The sequence below is a fragment of the Sus scrofa genome, chromosome 15, assembly GCF_000003025.6.
Source record: "Sus scrofa isolate TJ Tabasco breed Duroc chromosome 15, Sscrofa11.1, whole genome shotgun sequence".
Taxonomy (NCBI): Eukaryota; Metazoa; Chordata; class Mammalia; order Artiodactyla; family Suidae; genus Sus; species Sus scrofa.
This window is the reverse complement of record NC_010457.5, coordinates 48,623,947-48,643,406: the sequence shown is the minus strand read 5'-3', so window position 1 is coordinate 48,643,406 and position 19,460 is coordinate 48,623,947. Positions and strand designations below refer to the sequence as shown.

The following is a 19,460-nucleotide window of genomic DNA, read 5'->3' as shown; positions in this document are numbered from 1 at the left end:
CCGTAAAAAGAAAAAGAAAGAACATCTACCCCCATTTTCAATGTAGAAACAATGAACAGCTAATTTATGTGACATAATTCTTGGTAGGTGCTACAGAGATTTTTCACAAAGAATCCATACACTGCTGCAATTCTACTACAAAGAGCAAAGATGCTTTTTTTTTTAAATTTATTTTGCTTTTTAGTGCATCCTAGAGATGCTTTTAATTGACCTCAAATTCATTTTTCTTCTTCTTAGGGATACACCTGTGGCATATGGAGGTTCCCAGGCTAGGGGTCAAATCAGAGCTGCAGCTGCCGGCCTACACCACAGCTCACAGCAACACAGGATCCCACTAAGTGAAGCCAGGGATCGAATCCGCATCCTCATGGATACTAGTCGCATTTGTTTCCACTGCACCAATAGGGGAACTCTCTCAAATTCATTTTGATAGCAATTCAGTGAGAAAGTCCCAATCTCTATTCAGAAAAGCTTCCCAGCTTAGAGTTGCCAAATAAAATACAGGATGCCCAGTTACATGTGATTTTCATATAAACAACAAATAATTTTTAGTTAAAGTATGTCCCAAATATTGCAGGAGACATACTCATACTAAAAAAAAAAAGTATTCATTGTAGAATTTCCTTGTGGCCTAGAGCCTCAAGGATCTGTCGTCACTTCTGTGGCTCAGGTCACTGCTGTAGTCATTGCTGTAGTGCAGGTTCAATCCCTGGCCTGGGAATTTCTGCATACTGCCAGCATGGCAAAAATAAAATAAAATCATAAAAAAATTTTATAAAAAAGTATTCATTATTTATATGAAATTGACATTTCACTGAGTATCCTGAACTGTTGACCCTTGAACAACATGAGCCCACTTTTTTTTTTTTCAATGAACATGTGCTAAAACACTATACAATCTGCAGTTGAATCCACAGATGCAGAACCACACGTATGAGGGCCTGTTATAAAGTTATACTCGGATTTTTGTCAGTTCCAGGGTTAACCTCTAATGCCTGCATTGTTTAAGGGTCAACTGTATTTTCGTTTGTTTGTTTTGGCCACCCCACTGCATACAGAGTTCCCAAGCCAGGGGATCAGATCTGAGCCACAGTTGCCACCTAAGCCAAAGCTGCAGCAACACAGGATCCCTAACCCACTGTGCTGGTCTGGAGATCAAACCTGCATCCCAGCCCTCCCAAGAGGCTGCTGGTCCCATTGCTCCACAGCAGGAACTCCAGGTCACCTGTATTTTTATTTGATAAAGCTGGCTGTCCTGGCCCACACTTTCTCAGGTTTTTTTTAGTGGTGTTCCCAAACTTTACTGGTTTGAGATCCTACAACACAAGTACTATAAATCTACAATTGAATGGAAGAGTTAAGAACATAGTTACTAGAGTTATACTGCCAAGATGCAAATCCCTGGAGTTCCTGCTGTGGTACAATGGTCTCAGCAGTGTCTCTGGAGCACCAGAACACGGGTTCAGTTCCCTGTCCCAGCACAGTGGGTTAAGGATCCAGCGTTGCTTCAGTTGCAGCTTAGGCAGAGACTGTGGCTCAGATCTGATCTCTGGCCCAGGAACTCCATATTGCTGCGGGGCGGCCAAAAATGGAAAAAACAAAAGTCAGCGTAACAAATCTCTGCTCTGCAAGTTCTTAAATGTACTGTCTTGAATAAATTCTTTAATCTCTCTGAGCCTCAGTTTCTTCATCTCTAACATGCAATGAGTGGCTGAAGTGAATTAACACTTGTGAAGGGGTCAGCACTGTGATTAAGTATCCAAAAATAACCTATTTTCAACCATCTGAAAAAACAGATTAAAAGCACACAGGCAATGAGTGGGTACCACTAAGTGGGAAATCAAACAGATGCGATAACATGGAATAAGAGTACAGGTAAGTAGGTAGAAAATTAGCTTGGTTTGGCCCTGCTGAAAGGAGTTGCCCAGGTCTGGGCTCCAACTTAAAAAAAAAAAAAAAAAAAAAAAAAAACCTAATGAGGTTAGGAAAAAACCAAAATCTTAAAAGCAAAAGAAAACAGTAGTTAAAAATAATGCTCATGGGTTAACCTCAGAAAAGGGGAGTTTAGCAGCTTCACATTTATAAAAATTGCACCATTGTACAACCCAGGAAATATAACCAATATTTTTAAATAATGGAGGGAGGGGCGTTCCCGTTGTGGCTAGGCGGGTGGTATCCGTGAGGATGCAGGTTCCCTTCCTGGCCTTGCTCACTGGGTTAAGGATCCAGCTTTGCTGTGAACTGTGCGGCGTAGGTTGCAGATACAGTGGTTCCTGCGTTGCTATGGCTGTGGCTTAGGCCAGCAGCTGGAGCTTCAATTCAATTCAACCCCTCACCTGGAAACTTTCATATGCCACAGGTGTGGCCCTAAAAAGAAAAGGAGTCCCCTGATGGACTAGCAGTTAAAGATCTGGCGTTGTCACTTCTGAGGCATGGATTTAATCCCTTGCCTGGGAACTTCCACATGCTGTGGGCGCAGCCTAATAATATAATAATAATAATGGAGTATAACCTTTAAAAATTGTGAATCACTATATTGTACACCTGTAACTTACATTGTCCATCAACTACGATTAAAAACTTGGTGGAGGAGTTCCCTTTGTGCCTCAGCAATTAGCAAACCCTACTAGGATCCATGAGGATGTGGGTACAATCCCTGGCCTCACTCAGTGGGTTAAGGATCCGGTGTTGCCATGGCTGTGGTGTAGGTCGCAGACATGGCTTGGATCTAGCGTGGTTATGACTGTGGCATATGCTGGCAACTGTAGCTCTGATTCAACCCCTCTCCGGGGAACTTCCATATGCCAGGGGTGCAGCCCTAAAAAGCAAAAAACAAAACAAAACAAAACAAAACTTAGGGGGAGTTCCTGTTGAGGCTCAGCAGTAACAAACCTGACTAGGATCCATGAGGTTGGGGGTTCGATCCCTGGCCCTGCTCAGTGGGTTAAGGATCTGGCATTGCCATCAGCTGTGGTGTAGGTCACAGACACGGATCAAACCCCACATTGCTGTGGCAGTAGTGTAGGCCAGCAGCTGTAGCTCCAATTTCACCTCTAGCCTGGGATCTTCCATATGCAGCGAGTACGGCCCTAAAGAGAAAAAAAAAAAGTTAGGAGTTCTCACTGTGGCACCCTGGGTTAAGAACCTGACTGCAGTGGCTCCTGTTGCTGCTGAAGTGTGGGTTTGATCCCTGGCCGAGTGCAGTGAGTTAAGGATCCAGTACTGCCGCAGCTGCAGCATAGGTCATAGCTGCAACTCGGATTTGATCCCTGGCCCAGGAACTTCCATGTGTTATGGGTGCGGCCAAAAAAAAAAAAAAAAAAAATTGCATCATGGTCGGCCAAATATTCTTTAGCTCCTCAGAGACCAAAGAAGAGGAAATTGGCTTGCAGAATACAACATTTTAAAATAGTTTACTTATGACTAAGATTGGCTAAACTTTGAAATAGGGTGAAGTTGTTATCAACAAATAGAAGTTCAGGGATTAGCACAGATGACATTTTCTTCTCTGATGATCTTCAGAAATTGGGGGATTCCATGCTGTTTGGGGTGGTTTAAATGTCACTCTTTTTATGTGAAAGATCAGATGATCTCCAAAGTTCCTCCCCAGGCTTAGTGTTCTAGAATCTGTGTTGACATTTCAAAAGCCAACCGTGACATGTTTGCTAAGGCATTGCTGTCATGGATCTCTACCTGAATTAATTTTAACTGAGATGCAGGCATTATTTTTCCATTTCTCTTCAGAGCCAAGTAACCAAGCAACAGTAATTTTCCATTATTTTATCTTTTTAATCCCCCCACAAGAATCACAGAAAACTCAGAAGGAAATAATTTTAAAATCCATAAATGTTTTTCTCATAATTTGGGGCCTTAGACTACAGAGGTAAAGGTTTTAAGTTTGACGGCATTAAATGATAAGTATACTAGATTTTTATAAAATTGTTTATAAAATCGGTTCCCCTGGGTATTTGGCTTTCTAATCTCTTTTCCCCTTTGTCCTTGCAAACTGTTGGAACAATTTTAAGTCAATTACCAGTGATGAGGTGATTTGGGACTTTTATTTTTCAAGGATTAGGTAGTAGGGAAGGGTGAAAGTTTAAATCAGATGGTTGACATCCCAGGAAGGGGAGGAGAAGAAACTAAAAAAGAAAATAAAGAGGAAAAAACATAATAAAATTAATTCAAAAGCACAGCTAAGAGAGTTCCCGTTGTGACTAGTTAACCCGACTAGTTAACCGTGAGGATGCAGTTAGATCCCTGGCCTCCCTCAGTGAGTTAAGGATCCAGTGTTGGAGTTCCCGTCATGGCTCAGTGGTTAACGAATCCAACTGGGAACCATGAGGTGGTGGGTTCGATCCCTGGGCCTTGTTCAGTGGGTTCAGGATCTGGGTTGCCATGAGCTGTGGTGTAGGTCGCAGACATGACTCAGACCCCAAGTTGCTGTGGCTCTGGCATAGGCTGGCAGCTACAGCTCCGATTAGACCCCTAGCCTGGGAACCTCCAAATGCCACGAATGCGGCTCTAGAAAAGACAAAAAAAAAAAAAAAAAAAAAAAAGGATCCAGTGTAGCTGTGAGCTGTGGTGTAGGTCACAGACGTGCAGATGTGGCTTGGACCTGGCATTACTGTGGGTGTGGTGTAGGCCTGAAGCTGCAGCTCTGATTCCTGATTCAACCCCTAGCCTGGGAACTTCCATATCCCAAGGAAGGAAGGGAAGGAGGGAGAGAGGAAGAAAAGAAAGGAAGAAAGAAAAGACAACCTCGAGAAAAAACTTTAGCTCTTTTCCCACCATAAGAGCATCTCATTCATTAAGTAGAATTACTGTGTGAGAACCAACAGTACAGACAAGAGTACTTTCCTTAACAAAATCAATCTCTACTTGTCCACAGCACCTACCATTTCACCATCTGACTATTAAACCTCGGGTTTTACTATGTTAACCTTTGTATTGTTTGGCTCCTCCCATTTGTGATTTTCATATTGCCCAGAGCAGGTTACACAGGAAACTCAAGAATTGGGCTCTGTGCCAAGCTCAGGCTGGACTAAAGCTGCCTGTGCTGGCCTCCTAGAAAGCAGCACTTGCCACCAGGTGGGGTACTGACCAGCTGCAATGCCGCCAGTCCCAAATGAGGAAAAGTCCAAACTACACACTGGGTTACAATTTTTAAAAACTCAAATATGGAGTTCCTGTTGTGGCTCAGTGGTAACGAATCCGACTAGCATCCATGAAGATACAGATTCAATCCCTGGCCTCCCTCAATGGGTCAGGGATCCTGCGTTGCCGTGAGCAGTGGTGTAGGTCACAGACTCAGCTCAGATCCTGCTTGGCTGTGGCTGTGGCTGTGGCTGTGGCTGGCAGCTGTAGCTCCCATTAGAGCCCTAGCCTGGGAACTTCCATATGCCACCGGTGCAGCCCTAAAAAGCCAAACAAAACAAAACAAACCAACAAAAACCACCTCAACTGGAGTTCCCATAGTGGCAAAGCGGAAAGGAATCCGACTGGGAACCATGAGATTATGGGTTAGATCATTGGCCTCGCTCCGTGGGTTAAGGATCAGGCGTTGCCATGAGCTGTGGTGTAGTTTGCAGATGCAGCTTGGATCTGGCGTTGCTGTGGCTCTGGCATAGGCTGGCAGCTACAGGTCAGATTAGACTCCTAGCCTGGGAACCTCCATATGCCACCAGTGCAGCCCTATAAAGACAAAAAGACAACAAACCTCAACTATCTCATTAACTTTTTCTATTGGTTATGTTTAAACTTTACTTTGGGTATATTGGGCTATAGAAAATGTATTCAGGGAGTTCCCATCGTGGCGCAGTGGTTAACGAATCCGACTAGGAACCATGAGGTTGCGGGTTCGGTCCCTGCCCTTGCTCAGTGGGTTAACGATCCGCCGTTGCCGTGAGCTGTGGTGTAGGTTGCAGACGCGGCTCGGATCCTGCGTTGCTGTGGCTCTGGTGTAGGCCAGCGGCTACAGCTCCGATTAGACCCCTAGCCTGGGAACCTCCATATGCCGCGGGAGCGGCCCAAAGAAATAGCAAAAAGACAAAAAAAAAAAAAAAAAAAAAGTATTCATTAATTTTTCTTAACTTTCTGTGCCTATTAGAAAATTTTATTTATTTTTGTTTTTTGTCCTTTTAGGGCCGCACCCACTGGCATGCGGAGGTTCCCACGCTGGGGGATCTAATCCGAGCTGTTGCTGCTGGCTTACACCACGGCAACACCAGATCCAAGCCGTGTCTGGGACCTACACCACAGCTCAAGGCAACACCAGATCCTTAACCCACTGAGCGAGGCCAGGGATCGAACCGAAACCTCATGGTTCCCAGTCGGATTCGTTTCCACTGCACCACGATGGGAACTCCTAGAAAATTTTAAATTACATGTTCGGATCACATCATATTTCTATTGGGCACTGATCTAAAGGATAACCAGAGGAAAATAATTCGGTACATTGGGATCCTACCATGTTCTTCAGAAACAATTTTCTTTTATATATTTTTAAATATTTATTTTTGGCCACACCCGCGGCCTGTAGAAGTGACTGGCCAGGCACCAAACTTGGCCACAGCTGTAACCGGAGCCACAGCAATGACAAAGCGGGATCATTAACCCGCTGAGCCAGGAGGGAACTCTTTTTCTATGCCTTCTCCTCTCCCCAAAATCATCTGAGATAAAAGCCGTTATCTCCCACAACTGGGAAGAGGACCTAAGGGACCTCTCCTGCCCCCTTCTGTCCCTCAACTGCGTCTGCGGGCTACGGCTAGGTGGAAAGCCCCGCCCTCCGGCAACCCCGGAAGTACGTCACAGCCCCTCCGCACCCGAGTGCCCCGCCCCGCCTCGCGGCGACCTCCCCAAGATGGCACACCTAGGGCGGGGCCGCCCCTCCCGCCCCTCCCCATACTGACGATTGGCTGAGACGAAGACGGGCAACACGGAGACGTGAGCTGGGCGGGACCGGAAGGGGATTTAGCCTCGGGTGCCCGGGTACGGGGCTGGAAGTCGGTTCTGTGGAATGTGGAAGGCTGGCAGCATGTCGGCGGAGCTGGGAATCGGTTTCGCTCTGCGGGCAGTGAATGAGCGCGTGCAGCAGGCGGTGGCGCGACGGCCGCGGGTAAGAAAAGGGACCTCGTGGGGACGGTGGGCGGCCGCTTGGAGGAGATGAGACGCCTGCGTGGGAATGGGTCGTCACGGTGACGCAGAGGGGTCTCCCCGCAGGAGCGAGAGCTGGCCGCCGCCTTGGCTTTGGCACGGGTTGCCGAGACCCCAGGAGGCTGGTAAAAGGATTCCTCAGCATCTGTCAGGTTTTCTGGAGGTTGGCTTAGTTGGAGCAAAAGGTATCGCTACCCCGGGAAAATGACTGATCTCCAGGCATCGCGACCATTTACCCATCTGGCTTTGTGTCGGGATCAGCCGCCTTGGCAGAGGGGAGAGGGATCAGGCCTGCACCCAGAGGCTGCAGAAGGGGATGTCCACTGCAGGAGTACCCAAAGGAGGCCAGATCTGCCGAGATCACGTGTGTGGCAGCGTCCCAGATAGTAGATGCACAGTAAATGTCAGTTCCACCCGAAAACGAAGGAAAGGGTGGATTGGCCGTACTTGGGTGACACTAGAGCTGCACTTGTGCGTTTGGGGCAGGAGGGAACTAGACATCCATTCCCAAGCAGTTTAAGATGAGATTTTTTTCCCCCTTATATATAGTTGGTATCTTGGAACTTACTTAAAGGTTACCATCTGCCCCTCCTCAGTGCAAGTTTAAGCTGAAAGGTGTGGTGTGAGACATATTTGAATAGAGAGATCAAAGTTTTCTCTGATTAAGCATTTAGTGTCAGAGCTCAGCTGGCCTGGAGACAGAAGACCTGTATTAGTATAGCTTTTTCTGGGCTGTTAATTAGGTATTATTTTAAACAAGTCAGTTAGTTACTCTAGCCCTGAATTTCCTCCTTCCGGCATTAATGATCCTCCAAGAAAAAGCTAAGCTAGAGATTCCCCTAAGAAATATCGCCCTGGGGAGTTCTCCCAACATAACTTACGCAGATGGGCTACCTGTTCCACTTTTTTTCCCTAAAGACTGTTACCTCATAATTCTAGGAAACATGACACAGTCTCATAAAAAGTCAGCAGTGCAGCCCTCAGAAGGAAGGGGAAACTCTGTTAATTGATCTTACTCTTCAGACCCTTTGAGAACATTGATTCTGTAAAAGTTCCGGAGGGTGATGGGGTAATGAAAATGAAGCCATGTGAGGACAGATGAATCTCTTCTCTGTGTGGATTTGGTTGCAGCAGAATTCAGGGAAGCCCCGCTCTTTACATAATGGCCGTGAGAAGGGGGTCGGATAAACCTTATCCTGAGTCCAGAGTCTTCTGTGTCTTTGCATCAGTTTGGCCCCTGGTTCTTGATTAGACTGAACAATTACACTGTAACACAGCAAGATCAATGGCATCTCTGGAGCATTGCGACAAAAGTTCAATCCCTGACCCAGCACAGTGAGTTAGGGATCAGCAGCAGCTAAGATCTGATCCCTGGCCTGGGAACTCCATATGCCATGGGGCAGCCAAAAAAGGAAGGAAAAAAACTACAGTAACCCTAAGGGCGTCGCTTTTGAGAGTGCACGTGGGCAATATTAATAATTACCCCAGGACCAGAGTGTAATTAACCTTGGGGTTAGCCAGATGTTCATCTTGGGGTTTCAGAAGCCAAAAGTGGCCTCCCTTCCTAACAGAGATGCCTTCCCTTAATGAAGTGCTTCTTAAACCACCCACCTTGGTATGCAAGAGTATTGTCTGATAAAGTTTGTTTGAAAGGAGTTTGTTTGAAAGGAGATTCAAAGACTACACCCTGAGATTCAGATTCAGCAGATCTGGAGGGGGACCCAGGTGTTAACTGATGCCATTGGTCAAAGACCACACTTTAAGGAACCACTGCTTTTACTTACCTGCCCAGCTCTCCTGAGAGAGAAGTCTTTTGCTTAATATTCAGTAGCTAAGCACATTAGATTTCAATACAAGCATACAGAAGACTTTTCGTCAACATCATTTGCTACTCATCTTCCCGCAGTGTTAGAAAATAGATCCCCTAGTGCCCATTGTGGCTTAGCGGGTTAAGAACCTGAAGTAGTCTCCCTGAGGATGCAGATTGATTCCTGGCCTTGCTCAGTGGGTTAAGGATCTGATGTTGCTGCCAGTTGTGATGTAGGTCATGGATGCAGCTCGGATCTGGCATTGCCGCGGCTGTGGTGTAGGCCGGCAGCTGCAGCTCTGATTCGACCCCTAGTGCGGGAACTTCCATATGCCACAGATACAGTCATTAAAGAAAAGGAAAAAGAATAGTGGATCTTACACAATGCCAAGTTAAAGATCTGTGCAATCAATTCTCCAGGCTATCCTATAGGACTTACTGGGATCTTATTCCCAAATGCTCACTCATCTTGGCTCTCTCCCTCTTGGCAGGAACTCCCCGCCATCCAGCCCCGGCTCGTAGCGGTCAGCAAGACCAAGCCTGCAGACATGGTGATCGAGGCCTACAATCACGGCCAGCGCATTTTCGGGGAGAACTACGTAAGAGTCCTTTTCCAAACTGCGCTTGTGCCCTGGGAAGAGTCATGGTTGCCAGGCTCCTGACTTGTTCTGTTTTTACCCTTTAGGTTCAAGAACTGCTCGAAAAAGCCTCAAACCCTAAAGTAAGTGGAATCTGAATTATTTAGTTTGTAAATAAATTCTTGACTTTTCAGTTGAGAATTAAAAACCCACGCTGGTGGTAGAGTTTTAGATCTGATGGTAGAAATACACTCACCTTGAGCCCCAAATATTTCTCATCTAGAGTTTCTTAAGACTGGTTTTCTCCTGTGCAGCTTTTTGAAGCTGGTGATTTTAGGAGCTTGCTATGATCTTGGATCCTTTTGACATTTGAAAGCTCTTATTAGTTGATTTTTTTTTAATGGGCAATATCAGAAAGAAAGAGGGAGTGGATTGGAACAAGTGACACATAACAGAAGCCCTAGGTTTCCCCTGAGTATCCTCAGGAGCCTGACTGAAGATGACGATGATAGTGGTTTATTGCATAAGCTCTGAAAGGTCAGAGGGGAACGTGCAAGGTAGTTGAGGCAGCAAGGCCTCCACACAGTCTAAGTCAAACATGGTCACCTCTTTCTCCTCAGATTCTGTCTTCGTGTCCTGAGATCAAATGGCACTTCATTGGCCATCTCCAGAAACAAAATGTCAACAAATTGATGGGTAAGATAAAATTCTAAATATGATGACACAATTTCTTGATCTTTGTATCACTTACATACGGTACCTTCTGTGGAAGAGATAACAGATTTTTAGAATGTTTCAAATTTGCTGTTTGTGCTTTGCAATTTCTTTTGGGAAAGAAATCTTAGTTCTCGACATGAGAAGACATCATAATAAGAACAGTGTGAACTCACAATTGACTGGGTACCACATTCTTGGGAACCTGCCCCCCTCTGCACATTAGATATTTTCTGGTGGGCTGTGAAGTAAATTGAAAGGAACCAAAGCCCTTAAAATTTTTCAGCTGCCAAAGGTGACACTTTTGTCCTTTTCCCTTTAAATGAAAGGCTACAGTAAATAAAATACAAAAATATGTTAATTTTATGTATTACAAGTACAGTATATAATAATAAAATACAATATACAGTGAACTACAGTAAACAAAATAAAATTAAAAATTAACTGGGGAGTTCCTGTCGTGGCTCAGTGGTTAACAAATCCGACTAGGAACCATGAGGTTGCAGGTTCAATCCCTGGCCTTGCTCAGTGGGTTAAGGATCCGGCATTGCCGTGAGCTGTGGTGTAGGTTGCAGACGTGGCTCGGATCCCACGTTGCTGTGGCTGTGGTGTAGGCTGATGGCTATAGCTCCGATTTGACCCCTAGCCTGGGAACCTCTATATGCTGCGGGAGCAGCCCAAGAAATGGCAAAAAAAAGACAAAAAAATTAACAAAAAAAATTAACTGGGAGTTCCCTGGTGGCTCAGTGGTTACAGATCCAGCATTGTCACTGCTGTGGCTCGGGTTTGATCCCTGACTGGAGAACTTCTACATGTCATGTGTGTAGCCAAAAAAAAAAAAAAAAAAAAAAGGATTAACTAACTAGAAAGATTTAGCCGTATGACTAGGGGGAAGGGAGGGATAAGTTAGGAGTTTGGGATTAACAGATACAGACTACTGTACATAAAATAGGTAAACAACAAGAACCTACTGTAGAGCCCAGGGAACTATATTTGTTGCCGAAACTTGACCTCTGTCCACCGGTCCCAAATAGAAACTCAGAGGAAGAGTTTTAGGTGATGAAGAAAAAAATAACTTTCTTGCTGTTCCAAACAAAGGAGGCCACAGCAGGCTCATACCTTAAAGACTGTGCCCTCCCTTGGGAGAGATTAGGAAGTATAAGTGGTTTTGTAGTTTGGGAGTAGAAAATAGGGCCACAGAAAAGGATCAAGGGAGATGCAAGTTTGTATTCTTCAAAGTTGGCGTTTAGTGGCCCCAGGACTGGTTCTGGTGGTCTTCCTGTCTGGCTTTCATTTGTTTTAGTTCAGCAGAAGAACTCAGAGATATTGTCATATACATATTTCTTGAAGAGGAACCAGGACTCTGCCCCAAGTCTGCCCTATTGTTTCTTGACTGCTCCTTCCTTCCCTGATTAGCAACTGTTTGCACCAGCCCTTTGGAACTCAGGGAAGGTCAGGGTGGCTGAAGCTTATTCCCTAAAAACAAGAAATGGGGGAGACACAGAAAGGCTTATGTGCCCAGGAGCTGCACAGGGTCCTGCTCAGTTTCATATTCAATGTCTTGTAATAGCCTATAATGGAAAAGGATTGAAAAATATATAGATAGATAACTGATTCACTTGGCTGTGTGCCTGAAACTAACAATTTTGTAAGTCAACTATAGTTCTTTTTTTTTTTTTTTTTTGTCTTGTCTTTTGTCTTTTTCTAGGGCCGCACCTGCAGCATATGGAGGTTCCCAGGCTAGGGGTCTAATCAGAGCTATAGCTGCCAGCCTACACCCCAGCCATAGCAATGCGGGATCCGAGCTGCGTCTGTGACCTACACCACAGCTCACGGCAACGCTAGATCCTTAACCCACTGAGCGAGGCCAAGGATCAAACCCACAACCTTATGGTTCCCAGTTGGATTCGCTAACCACTGAGCCATGACGGGAACTCCCTATAGTTCAATTGAAAAGAAAGAAAGGAAGAGTGCATATAAAGTGATTAGCATATTGCCTAAAGGATTTCAGTGTTTAATAAAGTGAGCCACTGATGTTGTTTCTGAGGCAAGACAAATACTTCATTTCACAGGCATCTTTGGGAAAGGAGGTGGCTTTGGCAACTTTGGTGTCTCCCTTAGCTGTCAGTGTCATTCCCAGGTCATTCCCATGTCCTTGTTGCATATGCGCACCCCCACCCCAGGAAGTTTAAGGACAGGGTGACACCAGGCCAGGGGAGCACTTTGACTTTCTCGCTGTTTCTCCTTTCCTTATTGTCACCTTGGCCTCTTCCTCTCAATCTGAACTGAACTTTAATCAGATCAGCCTGCTATTCGGAATCTACAGGTACCAGCTTCTCCAAGTTTCTAGAGGGATACATGTGCCACCTGGTTGGAACATGTCCTTGCTTCTCTTCCTTCTTCATCCTTCCGAATTAGCAGTGGGCTGACATTCGAATTCATATTAGTAAAACTGTCACATAAGCCTTCTTAGCTGAACTGAAGACTTAACAGTCCTTTTCTTTCCCTGAGGAATTACTTTTCCATCTACCAAGAAAATATTTGGGGTACATTGCTTGTTGCCGTCGGGTGAGTAAAGAATGACCTTGCCACTTTCTCGTTGCAGCTGTCCCCAATCTTTTCATGCTGGAAACGGTGGATTCTATGAAGCTGGCTGACAAGGTTAACAGTTCGTGGCAGAAAAAAGGTTCTCCTGAAAGGTTAAAGGTCATGGTCCAGGTTAACACCAGTGGAGAGGAAAGTAAGTGATCAGACCTGCATCATGGGCTTTTCTTCTCTTAGGATGGGGAGAGCTCAGGAAGAATGAGGGCCTCGGCATCTGATGGCTCAGATGACAGAAGGAAATCGTGGGCCTTTAAGCCTGTACGTAGGGTCTCTGTGCACCGTGGCAGCCTCAGCCAGCCCACTTGTAGTTTTTCAATACATTATGATTTGTTATTTCTGAATTTTTGAGAAGGCAGGCAAGGGGAGTCAAGAAGGGGATTGTGACTTTGATCATGAAAGGTCACCATGCCCCCAAAAGAGATTGCATGTTTACATGTATAATACTTCTCAGGCCTTAAAAAATTACTTTGGAGCTCCCAGTATGGCTCAGTGGTAACAAACTCGACTAGGACACGGTTTTGATCCCTGATTTACTGGATTAAGGATCTGGCGTTGCCATGAGCTGTGGTGTAGGTCACAGACGTTGCTTGGATCTTGCCATTGCTATGGCTGTGGCATAGGCTGGCAGCTGCAGCTCCAATTCTGTCCCTAGCCTGGGAACTTTTCATATGCCCTGGGTGTGGCCCTAAAAAGACAAAAAAAAAAAAAAGAGAGAGAAAGAAAAACTTCAGAGGGGTGCAGCCTCACAGAGACCTCAGTTTAAAGTTACTCTTTTGGTCTCCAGGACAAGTTCTTCCAAGAGGCCCTCTTGTCTGAGAGTCACCTCCTCCATCATGAGGAAGGGATGAGAAGGGCACTTCATAAAACATCTTGGAGTGCCCATTGTGGCTCAGTGAGTTAAGAACCCAACATAGTGTCCATGGGGTGCAGGTTCGATCCCTGGCCTTACTCAGTGGGTTAAGGATCTGGCATTGCCGTGGCTGTGGCATGGGCTGGCAGCTGAAGCTCCAATTCACCCCTGGCCTGGGAACTTCTATATGCCTCAGGTGCAACCATAAAAAGAAAATGAATAAATAACAATAAAACACCTTGATAGAAGCATCTTCTATTTCTTTTTGTGAAGGCAAACATGGCCTGCTCCCTTCAGAGACAGTGGCCATGGTAGAACACGTGAAAGCCAAGTGCCCCAGCCTGGAGTTCGTGGGGCTGATGACCATCGGAAGCTTTGGGCATGATCTTAGTCAAGGACCAAATCCAGACTTCCAGGTACTCGGGGTCAGGGATGGGGCCACTGCTCATGTGGGCGGGAAGCATCCAGCGAGATCCTTTTGCAGGGCTGGCTGTCATGATAAATTCCGCAGACATCCTGGAATTTGCCTGTCATGTCATGCTGGTACCCTCTTTTTTTTTTTTATTTTATATTATAGTTGATATACAATGTTGCGTTAGTTTCAGGTGTATAGCAAAGTGATTCAGTTATACATCTACACATATCCATCCTTTTTCAGAATTTTTCCCTTATAGTTTATTACAGAATATTGAGTATAGTTCCTTATGCTATACAGTAGGTCCTTGTTGATTATTTATCTTTTATGTATAGCAGTGTGTGTCTGTTAATCCCAAACTTCTGATTTATACCCCTACACACACCTTTCCCTTTGGTAACCATAATTTTGTTTGAGTTCATTTGTATCATTTTTTTAGATTCCATATCTAAGTGATATCGCATGATATTTGTCTTTGCCTGACTTACTGCACTTAGCTTAGTATGTCCATCCATGTTGCTGCAAATGGCATTGTTTCAGTTATTACCCTCTATGGAACTCTCCTCATATACAAAACACAACAGGTTCCCAAACCCCCACAGACCTTTCTCACCTGACTTTAAACTGGCTAACACCTGGTCTTTAGAGAAGATGAGCTCCAGCTCCCTCTCCAGTGACTGACAGTCTTCTTGAAAGTAGGAGAATTTGCCAGAAACCCTTTCAGTAACTTCTGGCAGTTCTGACAGGCCTGGAAACCATGAGGAGGAAACAAGTACTCCTTGGCAGAGATGTCCCGATTCAGCCCCCCGTCAGGCATCCTCAGAGAAGGCAGTGACATGGGTGTTGCACTGGTCTTCCTATCAGGTGTTAGTGTCCCTCCGGGAGGAGCTGTGTCAGAAGCTGCACATCCCTGTTGACCAGGTGGAGCTGAGCATGGGCATGTCTGTGGACTTCCAGCACGCAGTAAGTATCCTCCATGCCCTTAGGTGCCTTGGGGTAGGGTCCAAGAGTCCACAGCGAGAACGGGGTTTTGCTGGAGAAACCTTCGAAATGCCTCATTGTAGGAGTAGGGCACCCGGTAGCTGTGGTTCTCACCTATTTTGATGTCCCCTACCCTACTTCTTCTTTTTTTTTTTTTTTTTTGGTCTTTTTAGGGCCGTACCCACGGCATATGGAGGTTCCCAGACTAGGGGTCAAATCAGAGCTACAGCTAGAGCCTATGCCAACGCTTGTAGCAATGCCAGATCCACTGAGCAAAGCCAGGGATCGAATTCTCCTAAATGGATACTAGTTGGAATTGTTGACCATTGAGCCACGACAGGAACTCCACCCCACCCTGGCCTTTTTTTTTTTGCTATTTTAAGGCTGCATCCACAGCATACGGAGGTTCCTAGGCTAGGGGTTGAATTGGAGCTACAGCTGCCAGCCTACGCACAGCTCACGGTAATGCCAGATCCTTAACCCACTGAGAGAGGCCAGGGATGGAACCTGATGCTAGTCAGATTTGTTTCCACTGAGCCACGACAGGAACTCCCACCCTTCTTTTTTGAAATGAAATGTATAGAAATTTTTGCCTGATACACAAGGGGTTTTTTTTAACTCAATATATTTCCCTAAGTGGAATCTAAGGAAAGAAATTAAGGTGTTCCCTGGCAGCTCTGCAGGTTAAGTATCTGGCATTGTCACTGCTGTGGCATAGGTTTGTTTGATTCCTCGTCCTAGAACTTCTTTGTGATATAGGCATGGCCAAAATAAATAAATTTTTTTTGTTTTATATTAACTTTATTTTTTCAAAATAAATTTAAAAAGCATACTTTAAAAAAAGGAAAGAAATTAAACTACAGTTCTTCAAAAGGCATTTCACTGTGTTCATGCTTTGGCATGGTTATGTGGCAGTAAGTCATGAGGAGGTAGCCTGCTGTTTAATCAAACGTGTAGGAGTTCCCGTCGTGGCACAGTGGTTAACGAATCCGACTAGGAACCATGAGGTTGCGGGTTCAGTCCCTGCCCTTGCTCAGTGGGTTAACGATGCGGCATTGCCGTGAGCTGTGGTGTAGGTTGCAGACGCGGCTCGGATCCCACGTTGCTGTGGCTCTGGCGTAGGCCAGTGGCTACAGCTCCGATTGGACCCATAGCCTGGGAACCTCCATATGCCGCGGGAGCGGCCCAAGAAATAGCAAAAAGACAAAACAAAAAACAAACAAAAAAAAAAACGTGTAGATTCAGCCTGACAGCAACTCCTAAGTATATACTGACATAGGTGTGCTGTGTTCGCAGCTCAAATACACAATCTTCTGGAGGGGTAAATAACTTACTAAGCTCCAAAAATCAAACTCTAAACTTCCCTCTGGGTTTAGTGACCAGGAGCCACATGACCACTGGCCCATGAGAAGGCGCATGGGCTGGACCACAGCCCTTCTTTGTGCTGCTGTGCCCCACTTGTCTGCGACCCCTGTCCCCCACCCCTCTCAGTGCCATTCATGTCCCTCAATCTCTGAAACCCTTACTGATTTCTCAGACACCCCCCCCCCAGGGGTAGCACCATACCTGCGAGATGCTCTGCCTCCTGGTCCTCTGTAGCTGCATCCTCATCATTCTGCCGAGGAGCCCCTTGAGGATTTCCTGCTGTAGTTCAGCAGGTTGAGAACCCAGTATAGTATCCATGAGGACGTGGGTTTGATCCTGGCCTCACTCAGTGGGTTAAGGACCCGGCATTGCCATGAGCTGTGGTGTAGGTAGCAGATGTGGCTCAGATCCCGAGTTGCTGTGGCTGTGCTGTAGGCCAGCAGCTGTGGCTCCGATTCGACCCCTAGCCTGGGAACCTCCATATGCCACAGGTGCAGCCTGAAAAAGGAGAAAAAATTTAAAAAGAAGCCCCTCAAATGTGGTGCCGCTTCAGCATCCATAGTGTTTTGTTACTCTGCCCTCAGCCCTCAGTCCTTCTTTCCCACAGATTGAAGTAGGATCTACAAATGTCCGAATTGGAAGCACTATTTTTGGAGAGCGTGATTACTCCAAGAAAGCTGCCCTGGACAAGCCCACAGCGGAGCTGAAGGCCCCAGTAGAAATGGCCCAGGCACACTGAAAAGCGGTCCAGCCCAAGGGCTGGTCCACGAACACTAAGTATGCAGGCACCTGGGCTCTCACCTCTGCATCCACGTTACTGCACAACCACGCCCTACGCGTGTGACCTGGAGTGAGCTCACCGAGGATCATGTGCATGGATGAAAACCACCCTTTCGTGTCTGACCCAGGAAGCTCACTTCAAGTAGTGGCTTTGGACTAGATTTGAGAAGTCCAGACATTTCTGCAGAACAAGCACCTAGTTAACAGCCAGGAGTTGCGCTCAGGCTTGAACTTCACCCAGGACCACAAACCAAGGCATGAATGCCTTTCCCAGGTTAAAACTGGGTGAGAGAGTTCCCTTGTGGCACAGTGGGTTAAGGATCCAGTGTCACTGCAGTGGATCAGTTTGCTGCTGTGGCGAAGGTTTGATCCCTAGCCCCAGGAACTCCACGTGCCATGGGCATGGCCAAAGCAAAACAAAACTCGGTGACTGCCCATAATCACCAGAATCAGAAGGAATTCCCATTGTCATCCATTTTAATAGAAAGTCCTATTTCCAACTCCATACACACCCCAACGATTAGTCATCTCTGCTGTTCTGGGGGCACGGTGGCTTCTGCCCCCAGTCTCCATCCCACCCAGTAAACATTGGTCTCTGCTCTGGAATAAGCAGTCCTGCTCACTTCAGGCTCAAGTTAATCTTCCAAACCCACATTGTGGCTGATGAGAGTTGTGTCATTGGCCACCCTGTGGTGTTGACCCTGAAAATTACCAGGCAACCTACAGAAGCGGGCCTTGGGCCTTTCTGACATCCTCCTCAAGAGGTGGTACTCCCCCCGCCCCCAACCCCAGGCCCTGCGCTGATGGAAATCCAATGAAAGGATGGATTTCTCTGCCACCATGGTCCTCATTGTGGTGACTGCTCATCAAAGACCAGTGAATCTCTTAGTTCCCAGAAACGAGAGTCCTTCCAAGACATTGAAGGCTCATAGTTTCAACAGCGGCCTGGCTCTGAGCTTCCTGTTCTGAGGGAGTAAGTACTTTTTAGGCTCATTTGTAGCCTCCCCTCCTGATGACCGTATTTTTAAGCCAGGATTTTGCAGCCCTTGATTGTTAATAGAGTAGCAAGCTCTTCGAAAACCAGAAAGCACAGTTCTCAGAGTCACGACCGATGACTGTAGTCTGGGTCATTGTTTTCTAAATGGGTTTTTCTTATTTATCCAAGCCCCAGTCTTTAATTTTATGAAACAACTTCCAGAACACAATGCTGCTGCCAAATGTAATTTTATAAAACCTAAAACCATTACGATTCCTGTGCTGTTTGAATCAAATATAGAGTGTGATATTTCAGAATCTCTTAAATAAAAATGTGAGTTTGAATTATGCCATCTGTGCCAATTACAAAGCAATTAAAAAGTTTATTTTCTACGATTTGGTGTAGTGAATATAATAGCAGGGGCGGGCATCGGACCCAACAGGAAGCCGCTGTGCCTGTCTCTGGCATCGTACAATTGGCCTCAGAGAAGGGCTCCCCTTGGTCACCAAGGCTGCCCAAGCCACACCGTGGATGAAAGCGGTATTCTGGGCAGTTAACTGGTGGTCTAATGGGTAGGACTTGGCACTTTAATTACTGCTGCCCAGGTTCGATCCCTGGTCTGGGAACTAAGATCCACGGCAAGCCATGGCCAAAAAATAAAAATAAACAGGATTCTGGACTTTCAAAGAGCAAGAAAGTGAAATGTTGGCATTTCAGGAAATTATAAAAATAATTGGGGGGTTATAAAAATAATTGGGTTGCCTTTTGCTGTAAAAAAAAAAAAAACTTAAATTGCCTCTAGGTGGCGACATTGGCTAACCTGAGGGGCAAGCATTGGGACTCAAAGAGCAAATTACCTTGAAAGAGGCAGAAACAGTCCAGGGAGAACATCCTTTTCCCAGGTGATCTGGCTGAGTCTGGCAGGGTCACAAGTTTCTTCCAAATACCACATTTGTTTGCAAACCTGGCCGAGGGTTCTGAGGATGGCCGTGGGATATCTGGGAGAGAAACAGCCTGAACCAGAGAGCTTTCTGGCTTGTTGTGCCTAGAGATCAAGAACCAAGGTCAAGGAGTTCCTTGGTTGGCCTAGTGCTTAGAACTCAGCTCTTTCCCCACCTCCTCCTGGGTTCAATCCCTGGTCTAGGAACTGAGATCCCACATCAAGCCACTGCACACCTCTGCCAAAGGAAAGAACGACAAAGAAGAAGTGGGGGAGGCTGACTCCAACCCAGACTGGG

General features: G+C 46.0%; 1 protein-coding gene across 2 annotated transcripts; it reads left to right on the top strand.

The window, feature by feature from the left end:
• On the top strand, positions 6,823–18,617 carry PLPBP (pyridoxal phosphate binding protein). Of its 2 annotated transcripts, none has more exons than XM_003133369.4 (8): positions 6,823–7,114; positions 9,451–9,558; positions 9,645–9,680; positions 10,158–10,233; positions 12,857–12,991; positions 13,979–14,121; positions 14,985–15,083; positions 17,074–18,617. In XM_003133369.4, the coding sequence occupies exons 1-8, from the start codon at positions 7,016–7,018 to the stop codon at positions 17,203–17,205; spliced, it is 828 nt and encodes a 275-aa protein (XP_003133417.1). In that variant the 5' UTR covers positions 6,823–7,015; the 3' UTR covers positions 17,206–18,617. The 2 variants fall into 2 exon arrangements, with proteins under 2 accessions (XP_003133417.1, XP_013839538.1); XM_013984084.2 differs by having other exon boundaries at positions 6,934–7,114; positions 17,051–17,212.